This window comes from Stigmatopora nigra, chromosome 17, assembly GCF_051989575.1.
Source record: "Stigmatopora nigra isolate UIUO_SnigA chromosome 17, RoL_Snig_1.1, whole genome shotgun sequence".
NCBI lineage: Eukaryota > Metazoa > Chordata > Actinopteri > Syngnathiformes > Syngnathidae > Stigmatopora > Stigmatopora nigra.
In genome coordinates, this window is record NC_135524.1 from 8459330 (window position 1) to 8472410 (window position 13081).

Below are 13081 nucleotides of genomic sequence, written 5' to 3' on the forward strand. Positions count from 1 at the left end.
CTGTATTGTTGCCAGCCAATCGCAGAGAAAGGAGATGACCAATAATTTACATAATCATTCAATTTAGCGTACAATTAGCCCTGCATGTATGTTTTTAGGGTGAAGGAGGAAAAACCTGTCCACCCAAAGAAAACCCACATAGGCATGAGGAGATCATGCAATCTCCATAACCTACGATCTCAGAACTGTGAGGCGGACTGTGCTAACCACCTGACCATCTTTATCAATAATTAAATTATTAAATGTTGAACGGGGGGTTTCTACACACACTGATTTGGATATATCTCCAATCGAGGGAGTTGAGTCTTTAATATAATGACTTTTAATCTCAAGAAAATAGACCTGTTTTGCAACACAGGGTGCAGCAGGCAGAGTTTAGAAGGGCCACACCTACCATTAATTTTGTTTTAAAGAGGCATCCTCTCGGGGACAGCCAGAAGGACGGTGAACATCTCCTGCATCACTACAAGGTCAGTGCAATGAAATCAATTATGTTTGTGCGTTCTAATTGAACTTATGTAAAATGAGAGATGTGTAACTTCCTAACCGAAACGGCAAAAGACACTAGTGGCAATCCCAACATAAATCTTGCACCACATCCTGTTGAATTTCTCAAACTATACATCCTCTAGTTGTGACGGTGTTTTTTGTGATAATAATCAGGGTCCAGTCTAAAAGAACGGAAACCCTGTTGAAAGGATAAAACGTCAGCCTTGGGAAAAAAATTTCATACTATTAACTCAATTTTATATTGGTTGTGGAGCTTTGCAATGAATGCACACACACACTTATACCTACGGAAAAACAGTTTAAAAGTGCGCATGTCCAATCATGCTGAGAAAAAACTCAATATTTAGAGCTCACACGGGACCTGGCACTATTCTTGCTTTACAACTGTTGTCCGCTGCAAGTGTGTGTGTGTAGGCACCTGTGATTCTATGCTGTAAGTTATTAAATTTTCTTTTTGTTCTTGTACTTGGAAGGGTTCTTTATTATAATTATTTTTTGCTCTGCTCTCTATATTTTCTTACAGTTTAACGTTTATTAAATGAGACCTTTGACTTTCTTCTACTATTTGAATTCCATTAAAAATGTTGTGTTAGAATTTGTTTGGCATTCAAACTGATTTTTATGATGGTATGACTACTTTTTTTTCCATTATGTCTTTTTTTTGGAATAATAGCATTATTCATTAAATAACAAATTATTAATGTATTTTCTCTTGGAATGTTGCAACTTTTCTTTGAAAAAAAAAAACAATAATAAGGATTTCTATAAACTTCTTAAATGTAGTACAACATTGATTGACTTCTAATATAATGATTTGCATTAGTGTTTTGCAAGAGTGTGTTTTTGTTGAAAAAAATATGACAGTGAGTGAGTGTCTTAAACTATTTTGCAATATCATGTTTTGTTAAAATCGTGGGCAGATTTTTTGATTCGAGTGATATTTCTAGTCGACTACTTTTTTTTTCGATTATCACTTTTTTGTAATATGCCTTTAGTCAGCTAATTATTAAATGAATTGGCAGGGTATCGGATATGTACTGTGTGCAGAAGGTCCCCGCCTTGTGGACTTCCTGTGTGTGGCTCCAGTTTTTTACCTAGGTCTACAATGTCTTGTGTCTGTTTTGCTACTGCAACCAAGAAATTTCCCAAATATGGGATGAAATAAAGTTCCAATCTAATCTACTCCTCATCTCGAACTCGGGTGCAAATATATATGATTTGGACAACTGTATTTATAGTAGCTTTATGATGATAAAACAGTAAAGTGCAAACAAGTTTTTTCTCTTTTTCAGAAGGGTAACCAAACCAAAATGGGTCACTTAAGGAAGAAGTGCATTCTCCTCCTTATGCTTGGTCTTTTACCACTGACTTTTCTTCATGGTCGGCTCACCAGATTCATCTTTGAAAGCAAGTTGCTCAAGCCTGTAACAATTTTGATGTGGCACCGACCGTTTATCGATTCTTATGACATGAGTGGTGATCCGTGCCCGGGCCTACACAACCGAACGCCACTTTGCATCGTCACGGAAGACAAGTCTTTGTTCCCTAAGGCGGATGTGGTGGTTTTCCACAATTACGAGATCGCCATAGGGAGCGTCAAACTCCCTCTATACCATGCCAGACCACAAGGCCAGAGGTGGGCTTGGCTGTCTTTGGAGCCCCCTCCTCACAATGGAGATATGAGGAAATTGGCTAATCTTTTCAACTTGACCATAAACTACAGGAGAGATGCTGATATCCCGATAACCTATGGAGAACGGGTAGCGAAAGAGATAGAAGAACAAGGGCCAGTGCAAAATTCCACCCAGCAAAAAACTTTCTTGGCTTGTTGGGTAGTCAGCAACTACAATCCCTCCCACAGGAGAAGTCAAGTATACAAACAACTCAAAGCCTTCATTCCAGTGAACGTCTTTGGAAAATGGACAAAAAATCCCCTCAGCTCAGAAGCACTCTTGCCTACAATTTCTCGCTGCTACTTCTACTTGGCGTTTGAAAACTCTGAATTTAAAGATTACATTACAGAAAAACTGTGGAATAATGCATACATGTCCGGGGCAGTTCCTGTCGTCCTTGGGGCGTCGATAAAGGATTACGAGGACGTAGCACCGCCTCACTCTTTCATCCATGTTGACCAATTTGCATCTGTAAAAAAGCTGGCTGAGTATTTGGTGGAACTAGCAGGAGACCAAAAACGCTATGATGAGTATTTTCAATGGAAGGGGAAGTGGAATGTGAAACTGAGGCAGAATTGGATAGAGAATCTGTGTAAACTTTGCACCCTCTATGACCAATTACCTCCTCATAAGGTTTACGGTGATCTGGGGGCCTGGCAACGCCACACAGGGACAACGTAAAACCAGTGGCGGTCCGTGCATTTTCTCATAGGGCCTTCATGTGAGATGGTGAGATTGGGTTTTGCAGTAGTCCTCAACGTCCGTCCTCCTTGAACGTAAATATGCAGAAAGTTGTCCTTTGTATGTATTTGAGCTTGTTTTTGTGAATGTCTAATGGTGATATAAATGTATCATGTAAAACGTTAATCAGCCACATTTTTTTAAAAGTTAATTCCTACTGTCTATTGCAAGCAGGGTGTTGTCGCTAAAGCAATATAATGCGAGGTAATTTAATGTCAATTAAAACCCTAATCTCATTTTAGTAACTGTCATTGCAAAGGGTTAAATGTAATTTATTTAATATTAAAGATCATAAATCCTTTGTATGTGCCAGTGTGGTGAAAACAAGTTCAGGTGAGCAATGGTTAATAAAATGGTGGCATAAAAAAAGAATATATTTTTGTTGTGGTTTTTTTCTGTATTTTTTCTTAGCTACACCCAGGCAATGCTATTCGTACAATAAAATAAGGCAACAAAAGGACAGTTGACCTTGATTTTACCTTGGTGTTTCCTCTCATCATGATGTCACCACATCTTTCCCCATGTCCGTATTTATAATAGCTTATTAAAAGAAAAATTATATATATATATATATATATATATATATATATATATATATATATATATATATATATATATATATATATATATATATATATATATATATATATATATATATATATATATATATATATATATATATATATATATATATATATATATATATATATATATATATATATATATATATATATATATATACATATATACATACATACATACATACATACACACACATATATATACACACACACACATATATATATATATATATATATATATATATATATATATATATATATATATATATATATATATATATATATATATATATATATATATATATATATATATATATATATATATATATATATATATATATATATATATATATATATATATATATATATATATATATATATATATATATATATATATATATATATATATATATATATATATATATATATATATATATATATATATATATATATATATATATATATATATATACATATACATATATATATATATATACACACATATATATATATATATATATATATATATATATATATATATATATATATATATATATATATATATATATATATATATATATATATATATATATATATATATATATATATATATAACATTAAAGCATACACTCTAAAAGATACTTTATATAGACTATAATTTATCTAAATTAAAAATAATAATACTAATACAAATTTCCATCCGTATGTAAATAATAGTTTGGCATAGATAGGGTCATTTGTGCAAATGCAGCAGTGTTTGCAGGCTGCAGATGAGATGTCTTCCATTTATGCAACATGAGCAAATTTTGATGACATTTGATAAGAAATTGGCAACACGACCAGTTACACTCAAAGCCAGGGGTAGAAGAAATTTGGGGCCAAGGGCAAAGTCAGACATGGGGTCTGTTAGAATAAGAGGACAACACACAAAGCATCATTCATATAATTAAATTAAATTAATATATAGATACACACACAAGCAGGACACTAATAATAAAAGCTATATACATTACATAGAGCAGGGGTGTCCAAGTTCGGTTCTCGGGAGCCCCTAACCAGTCCGTTTTCCACATCTCCCTCCACCAACACACCTAAAAAAAATAATCAGGTTTGATTTGAAGCTTGTGGACAGCTTGTTGAGTTGATCATTTGGTTCAAGTGTGCTAGGGGAGGGAGATATGGGGAAACGACTGGATCACAAGGACCAGACTTGGCCACCCGACATATAGGCTTATTTTTATAATTATTTTTTTTACTTAAAACTAACTCTGGTTCTCATTAACTCCAACATTCATATTTCATGAATTATAACTACTTGTTTCTGAGTCATTGACAGGTATAGATGTCTAATCCAGTCAAACTGGAAAAGATGAAATTATTTACAGGCCTATTAAAATGAATGAATCATCTAGCTATTACTTACACTAATTGGATCAAAATGAAACTGACGCAGACAAATGTATGGCAATGTGAACCTTTACCTAGCAGCTGGTGGAAAACAATTCAAATTACAGTTTAAATTCATTAAAAAAGAGAGAAAAAATTGACTTGATGTTACAATTGGTGAGTTTAAATGCTGTCAGATACATTGTGAATTAGTGAGCCCTTTACAATGTGATAAAATAAAGTAGTTGGGATTGTACAAGGCATATTTTAAAAAAGTAGCATTTTAATAAAAATGGCTGCCTTTGACGGTGGTGGACGTCCAATCAATTTGAACTGGAAAGTTTGGACGGCAATGAGATTTGCACATCACATGTTGGACAACTTTTCAAAGAAGATGCAGTTTTCATTTGTTCAATAGGCATCAAAACGCATACAAACAGCATGAGAAAAATAAACGTTGACACTTAGTTGTTAAAAAAATAGTCAAGTATTGGATAGGAATAGACCTTAACCTGAGATGTAATGTTGAAAATGTGCAATAAAAGCAGAGAAATTTAGCAGCAAGGATCATTTTGTGATCCATTATAATATTGCATTAAATATCCTGGGGATGAAAAATAAAAACTGAAAAGTGTTAAATAGCCATTACAGATGGTGATGTGTAGAAATAATTATTTAAAAAAAAAACACAAAAAGGCACTTTCTACAAAATGAAAAGATTGCTTTCATCACAATGGCTTTCCCCAAGAGTCTTTCTTTTCCCTCCACCAAAAAAAAAATGATAATTACAAGAATTCCACCACATTTCCCCTCATTTACTGTCAACTGACTTTTCTCAACCCCCCTAAAACAAATATAAAAGTATTTCATTCACAGGACAAATAAACTAACGCCCCCCCCCCCCTTGCGTCAAATGCACTTTGATAATCCGGCCTATTGGATAACATAAAAAGTAATTAGAAAAATACTTCCTGAGGTGATGGCACAGAGTAATCAGTTGCACAGACTAACAGCTACGGGGAAAACCTTCAACTGTACCGCAATAGGTCGAGGTAGTTCCGGTTTGGACGAATCGTTTCGTCTGTGGGTTCTGCTGCCTCTATCCTGTCATGTGACCGACCAGTCCGGGGTGCAGCGCTTGCTTCAGGACGTCGGGGCGATGAAGAGGCGGCATGTAAAGCGGCGGCGGGGCTCCAGGGTAGGCGGCCTGTGGAGGGAAGACCTGGCCGGGTACAGGGGACGCAGCCATGTTGAGGGGCGAAGGGCTCTGCTCGTAGTATTGGCCGTCACATTCTTCGTCCATCGGCAGAGCCAGGCGCTTTCCCTTCTGTCTCCGGTTGCAGAACCACACACGGACAACCTGTGTAAGGCAGAGTTGGATTAGCACGGAAATTAGGTTTCACGCCTAATGTATGTTGGCTGAAAGGTATCAAGCAATTAACACAGTGTTTATCCGAACATAAGCGGCCCCCGTGTATAAGCCACACTCTTAAAATTGTTGAATTTTACAATTTCTCACGTATAAGCCGCCCCTTGATTCACAATTTTCACCTCCATATTCATGGTTTTAGTAGGGAGTACACGTGATACTTTGAAGGGAAAATAATCACACATTTCTGAGATACTGTATGAATCAAAAGCATATTAGGGTCAATATCACAAGGAATTAATAGCAAATAGTAAATGTTACTTTGCCGGCATCTACTGGTAGAAAAGAATATAGCAAGTCTGTTCCGCATGACCTTGATTCAGCATCTTTTTTTGTTACAAATACAGCTTATATGCGAGAAAATACAGTAGTCCAAACGTTGAATCCCTATTGCCCACAACCCGAATGACTAGACTCCAGGGGTGACCAAGTCCAGTCCTCGAGAGCCCCTATCCAGTCTATTTTCCAAATCTCCCCCCCACTAGTACACCTGAATCAAATGATTAACTCATCAGCAAGCTTGTCCAGAAGCTTCATCCTGATCCCGATTATTTGATTCAGGTGTGTTGGTGGATGGGGGACATGAAAATATGGGCTCTTGAGGCCACCCCTGGGCTAGACTATGTTAAATAGACTACATTCCACAGAAGTACACATTCGGATTACAACTACTGCACAAAGCAATGTAGTATATATATATAAGTGTAAATAAGTGATCAAATTACTGTAACTTAGCGATTTCAAACCCTGCACACATTTTAGTTTAATTGCTCTACTCAAGAACATGGAACATATAAACGTTAAAACTTCTGCCCTACATGCTTGTACAGTAGGTGGCAGTATGTGTCTAATAATTGCTTCTGGTCTGCCACTAATTAGAAGAAAAGACCTCCCAACCAAAGGCCTGAATTGGTGCTTTGCTTAATCAATTTATGTTATGTCGAATTGTAGGTATATTATTTGTTTTCGAATTTTAAAAAGTGTGCAGAGCTAGAATACATAAATTAAAGAAATTAGCTCAAAAAATGGACTATATCGCTTTGTTTGACAGCAACAGGATGGAAAGTCATAGGCCTAATGTCTAATTCTATGGAATTTAGTCCACGTCTGGGCCGTTCGTTTGCAATTGTGCTGTGGGCAGTTGCGTTTCGTGTTAAACGAATTTGCATTTGCGTTGTGGCAGTTTGCATTCGTGCTTTTTTGTTTTTGCAATGCATTTGGACAATGCTCCTCAACATGCAGTTCTTGGCCACCGAATTTACGGCGTCAGTGGAAGGAAAAACCATGCTGCACATAATGCAAAAAAAGAATAATAAAATAATCGTATACTTGACGAGGGTGTCAAATTTAACCTTTTGGTTTAGTTGAGCACATCCGAAAACATCACAAGTAGCAATCGTCCCCCATTGTCACCTATAGACGGTCAGGTAATCCTGAGAAAGCATTTGAGGTCGTCCACTGGGTGATCGTTTTGCATAATGATGATTCATTTACCTCAGTGAGAACAAAAGGCTTAGAAATTCAACTCCACCGAGGTGAACGGCCCATCAGTGGAGCCGCTCACGCCTAATAAAAACAGCCCCTGCATTTTGTCGTCTCTACATAATTGGTTTGCCGGACTAAAGAGATAACAATAAATTAATCATAGAACCCGAGTTGGTGTCAGATGTTTCTCTCTGTTGCTTAAAGAAAATCCATTTCAACCACAAAATTTAAATTCTGTGAATTTACTAAACTGTAAGGTCCAATAGAAAATTGACTTTTGAGATGTGCAAATGGAACTAAAATTTCTGTGAACCTGGATGATTTAAAAACTGGTATAAATATAGACGCGTGTGGCAATAACGCAAATAATATTTGTACATATGCTTCCATTTGTTGTGACCCACATCATAAAAAGTCAAAATACCAGTGTGTAAAGTAGAGAAGGGAAAACTGTTAACTTACATCTCTCTCTAGGCCCAAATCGTCTGAAATGTGTGTGATCTCTTGAGTGTTGGGTTTGGGACACTTGACAAAGTAAGACTCCAAAGCCGAGCGAACCGCTCCTTCAAGGCTGGTCCTTCGCTTCCTCTTCCTGGTGTCCACGAATACTCGTTCAATCTTGTACATCTAAACGAGAGCAACAACACTTTATCTGCACCGTTACCTGTAAGGCCTTGAGTCAAGGTCAAGGTTCATACGGCTTTACAGGCAGTCACAAAGGCAGCCAGGGGTTTCGGTCGAGGCTCTCAGCAGGACGTTGGCCCACTGTGAACCCCCTGCCGGAGATGTGTTCGTCTGTTGTCTTGTAAAGTAGACGACAGATGTCGAAAGAGGACTCACATCCTGGGGATTTTCCGACGTTTCGGCCTCATTCAGCCATCTTTGAAGGAGGGGCTTCAGTTTGCACATGTTCTTGAAGCTCAACTGGAGTGCCTCAAAGCGGCAAATGGTCGTCTGGCTAAACATCTTACCTGCAGGCATCACACCCCCCCAAAAAAAAACATGACATCACTTGAGCAGTGTACAGGAAGAGCAAGAAATTGTGTTGAATGCAAGTTTTTTCCTTCCTTCAATATGAGAGTATACTACATGTCCTGTGGAGACAGGCTGCCTCACACAGATCAATTTGATTGACATTTGGGGCTTGCGGGAGACTCAAAATTGGAAGTGGAGACCACCTTGGTCTGACAAGTGATTCAAAAATTGTATGGCTCTGAAAACTGCATGTAGGCTAACACTTTAAATATTGTATGCTCATCTACTTCATAATATGGACAAAATGGTTTGAAGGCATTTTTTTTTACTTTTATAAAAGTAATTTATAATTTCATCAATTCATCATTTTTTATAAATTTACACATTTTTAGAAAAAAACAAGAATGATTAAAAAAAATTTAAGAAGAATTTTTCTCACTTTCATCAGCCAACTGGTGTTAACATTTTTTCGTTTTAGAGTTTCGACTTACCATAAAGGTTACCTAATGCAAGACCAACATCAGCTTGAGTGAAACCCAGAGTGATGCGTTTGTGTTTAAGTTCTTTGGCGAACTGCTCCAATTCTTCAGTAGAAAGGTTTTCCTAAAGAAAAATATTAAAATTAGGCTTTTGGTGGCGTGGAATATGCTATTTTGAGTGGAAAGTTTACCTCTTCCGAGTCACTACAGCCGCCGCTGGACGAGCCGCTGCTCCGCGTAGACGAGGCCGGATTCTGGCCTTGAGGCCCCGGAGCGGACTGGCCGGGGTTGGCGCCGAAGAATGCATTCGCCGGAACGCCGTTGCTTGGCGGCGAGGGCGACATAGACGGCGACGAAGCGGAAGACGTCGACGGATTCTGGTTACTACTCCCACCGCTGCCGGGCGGCGTCAGGTGGCTGATACCAGGCCAAAAGGACGGATTCCAGGGGCTGGTGTAGAAGACGCCGGGCATGGCGGCCGAAGCCGGCGGGTACGGCTGTTGCTGCTTCCCCTCGCTCGGGTACTCATCTCCGGTGTCTTTCTCCGTCTTGATACCGCTGAGTTTGATTTGCTCGCGGCTCTCGGCGATGGGGGGGCTGAGGTTGGACGGCTGCATGGCCGCGGCCATGCCGGGTGCCTGCCCGATGTACTCGGGCGCCGCGAAAGCGTACCAATGTTTGGGCTGGCCGAACTCCCCGGCTTGGAGCTCGGAACCTCGGTACTCACCGCCGCCCACCGGGAAGGGGAAAAAGCCCTGAGCGGCAGAGGAAGGCAGGGTCCCGTAATGGGGCTGTTTGTAGAGCAAGCTGGCTTCTGGCAAGGGGAGTTGATGGAAGCTAGGCGGACCTCCGAGCCCATCTTGGCTCAACATCTGCGTGCAAGCCCGGCTGAAGTCATACGGGCGGCTTTGACACTCCGAACCCGGACTTTGGGGTCGTTCGGACATCTTGGCACTGGAGACACACACACAGAAAAAGAGACGACAGCCTCCTCCCGAAAAACTATCAGTCAAAACTAAAATCCAAGAGAACCGCCAAACAGGTGACTCGGGTCAACATAACCACGCGAGGAAAGCTGCAAATTAGTCCATGAAGGCCCGGTTGTCGGCGCACCGGTTGAGGGTTCCACTTGAACGATGGGAGTGTGCTTAGTGCGCTTCGGGGTGGGCTTCAAACGTTTCGCCAATGTCGGACATCATTAGCCTCCTCTCTCATTGGCTGACGCACAAAATTATGCAGAGTTGAAGGTGAAGTTGTCAATGACCTTGGTAACTCCTCCGCAACCCTATCAACAAAAAAGTGGGCGTGGTTCACTTCATCCTCAACGGGGCAAGTGAGAATTTTTGCTAATTTAAAAAAAAGACATCAATGACCCCTCTAAGACACATTGTGGACGTCACAGTTTTTTATTGTCTAAGTATTTGCTATCCAAGTGTGGCCCAAAATGTATTCCATGTCTCAAGTATTATTCTAATCTTATCTCATTTTCTGAACCAATCTATCCTCATTTAGGTCGCGGGGGTGCCGGAGCCTACCCTAGCTGACTCCAGGCCAGAGGCGGGGGACAACACCCTGAATCGGTGGCCAGCTGATTGCAGGGCACATGGAGACGGATGACCAAGCACACTCACCCACACCTAGGGGCAATTTAGATTGTCCAATTAGCCTGCCATACATGTTTTTGTGATGTGGGAGGAAACCCGTGGAACTCTGGGGGAGAACATGTATTTTAATGTTTTATTATGTATTTTTACAGATGAATAATGTGATAAAATGTTAATCCATAATAAAAACAGAAATGAACTCATGTGAGGGTTTTATTCTGCCGGTATATTTCATCCATTGCCTTTCATTGACAAGAATATATCTTCAAGTCATTTAAACTCGGACGACTGGCTATGAATTCTAATGTAAGAATTGATACAACTAGACGTCCATTCCATTTTGTAATGAATATTCGACAGCGACTCTCTCTTAAGCTCCCGTCAATGGCAGATAGTTAGTTGAACGAGTGCCCTATAAAGGGTTAAGTAGCAGTGACTGTAAATACTCAATTTCTTTTTAAATTAAAGCCACATCTAAACATCTAAATTCATTCACAAATGTATTCTAATGATTGTTAAGACAATTTGTCTTTGCATAAGACTGATTTGATATTGGAATCTAGCCTTTCAGCTATCTATCTTAAGAAAATATATTGCTTTTATTGTAATTCTGAAACATTTAATATATTGGAATAGGTCTTTTTCAAAGGTATTTTGGTGTTTCTGTAAAACTGTTCATTTTTTATGCAGTGTTAATATATATAAATATATATATATATATATATATATATATATATATATATATATATATATATATATATATATATATATATATATATATATATATATATATATATATATATATATATATATATATATATATATATATATATATATATATATATATATATATATATATATATATATATATATATATATATATATATATATATATATATATATATATATAAATTTTACACTTATTTATTCCAATTTTAGTTACCCACTTCAGTATTATTTGTTAAAATACAGTCACAAAAAGAGTTGTTGATAAATACAACTCCTACATAAAACAATAAAGACAAAATCGATTAGTTGCCAGTTTAAAAGTATTGAGATATAAATGAATAAATACATAATTAATCAAAGGCATGAATATAAGATTTGGTATGGAATTAAACGTACTGAATGACTGAAAAGTTATTTAACACAGATTTCTATTTCAAGTACATTTTAACCATAATTTATTTCCGATTTATTTGATTGGATTTTTTTACATGCCAATTTGCACCCTGTTTCCTCACCTTATGTTGTCACCCTGGGTATCTTTTGCACACTCAAATTCGTGTTCTTGCAGCAGAAACATCCACGATTAGGTCGGGTCAGGCGGGCGCCCCCCACCGAGAGACCCTAGCGCGTCGTTGGCCGCAGATTGCGGCAGGAAGACGCGCCGCGGGGTGGGAGAGGGGGAAGGGGGGCGCCATTGTACCGGCCCGGCCCCGGGGGCACCCTGTGGATTGCAGATCCCGAGTTGCGATGGTCGGCCATTAGCTCCTTTTCACATTGAAACAATACGCCTCGGCCCTTTGATTTCAAACCCACCCCCACCCATCACCCCCCACACCAATATGAAACAAACACCAGTCAGGCTGGAGTTTCACTCTGCAGGTCTGGAGAGATGCTCAGTCTACAAGTCTGCTGTGTGGCCCATGCCAAACACACGCACGCACACACTCACAAAAACACACAAACACACACACACACACACACAATTACACGCACACACAAACCTTCTCATATACGTCCATATAGTTTGGAGATTCTGCCATCATATTTTGCTTTATGACTTCTCTCACTTAGCTTCTTCAAAAATTCAATAATGTTGAAACCATTCGGTGGTATTAAGCGTGATAAACAACCGAGCTCATTTAAATGGGATTGTATTTAGAATTATATTTTTTTCTTCTTTGTTTTCCAAATTATTATTTTTTAAATTAATTACTTTAGAAAGCAGATTTTAAAAGATATGTTATAGGGTTGTTTTTTTTTGAAAACTCCATTTTTCTAATAAATTTATTTTCTGGGGTCATTACTTTCTTATTTGAATTTTTTTTTCATATTTTTTGTCAACCTGGCTGCCAGTGGGCAAAAAATATTCAAAAAAAATGAACAGGTCGCAGATATCAAGATGCCAAAACGACCAGGGCTTAAAAAATGAAAAGGGAATGCAATAAGCTTGTGTAGATTTCTACCATCTTCATTGCAACTGTAGATGTTA

The 13081-nt window shown here is 38.2% G+C and overlaps 2 protein-coding genes across 4 annotated transcripts; one reads left to right on the plus strand and one right to left on the minus strand.

Moving 5' to 3' along the window:
- The first annotated feature begins 426 nt into the window (after nt 1-426).
- Nucleotides 427-3273, plus strand: fut7 (fucosyltransferase 7 (alpha (1,3) fucosyltransferase)). 2 transcript variants are annotated; one of them, XM_077737400.1, is made up of 2 exons: nt 427-470; nt 1803-3273. In XM_077737400.1, exon 2 carries the CDS (start codon nt 1821-1823, stop codon nt 2862-2864), a length of 1044 nt encoding a protein of 347 aa, XP_077593526.1. In that variant the 5' UTR covers nt 427-470; nt 1803-1820; the 3' UTR covers nt 2865-3273. The 2 variants fall into 2 exon arrangements, with proteins under 2 accessions (XP_077593526.1, XP_077593527.1); XM_077737401.1 differs by lacking the exon at nt 427-470 and adding an exon at nt 756-943.
- A 1692-nt stretch (nt 3274-4965) lies between these two features.
- On the minus strand, nt 4966-10464 carry pou5f3 (POU domain, class 5, transcription factor 3). Of its 2 annotated transcripts, none has more exons than XM_077737991.1 (5): nt 9451-10459; nt 9272-9383; nt 8646-8776; nt 8268-8432; nt 4966-6251 (listed from the first exon to the last, which is right to left on the minus strand). In XM_077737991.1, exons 1-5 carry the CDS (start codon nt 10204-10206, stop codon nt 5991-5993), a joined length of 1425 nt encoding a protein of 474 aa, XP_077594117.1. In that variant the 5' UTR covers nt 10207-10459; the 3' UTR covers nt 4966-5990. The 2 variants fall into 2 exon arrangements, with proteins under 2 accessions (XP_077594117.1, XP_077594118.1); XM_077737992.1 differs by having other exon boundaries at nt 6105-6251; nt 8512-8776; nt 9451-10464.
- Nucleotides 10465-13081: the final 2617 nt, after the last annotated feature.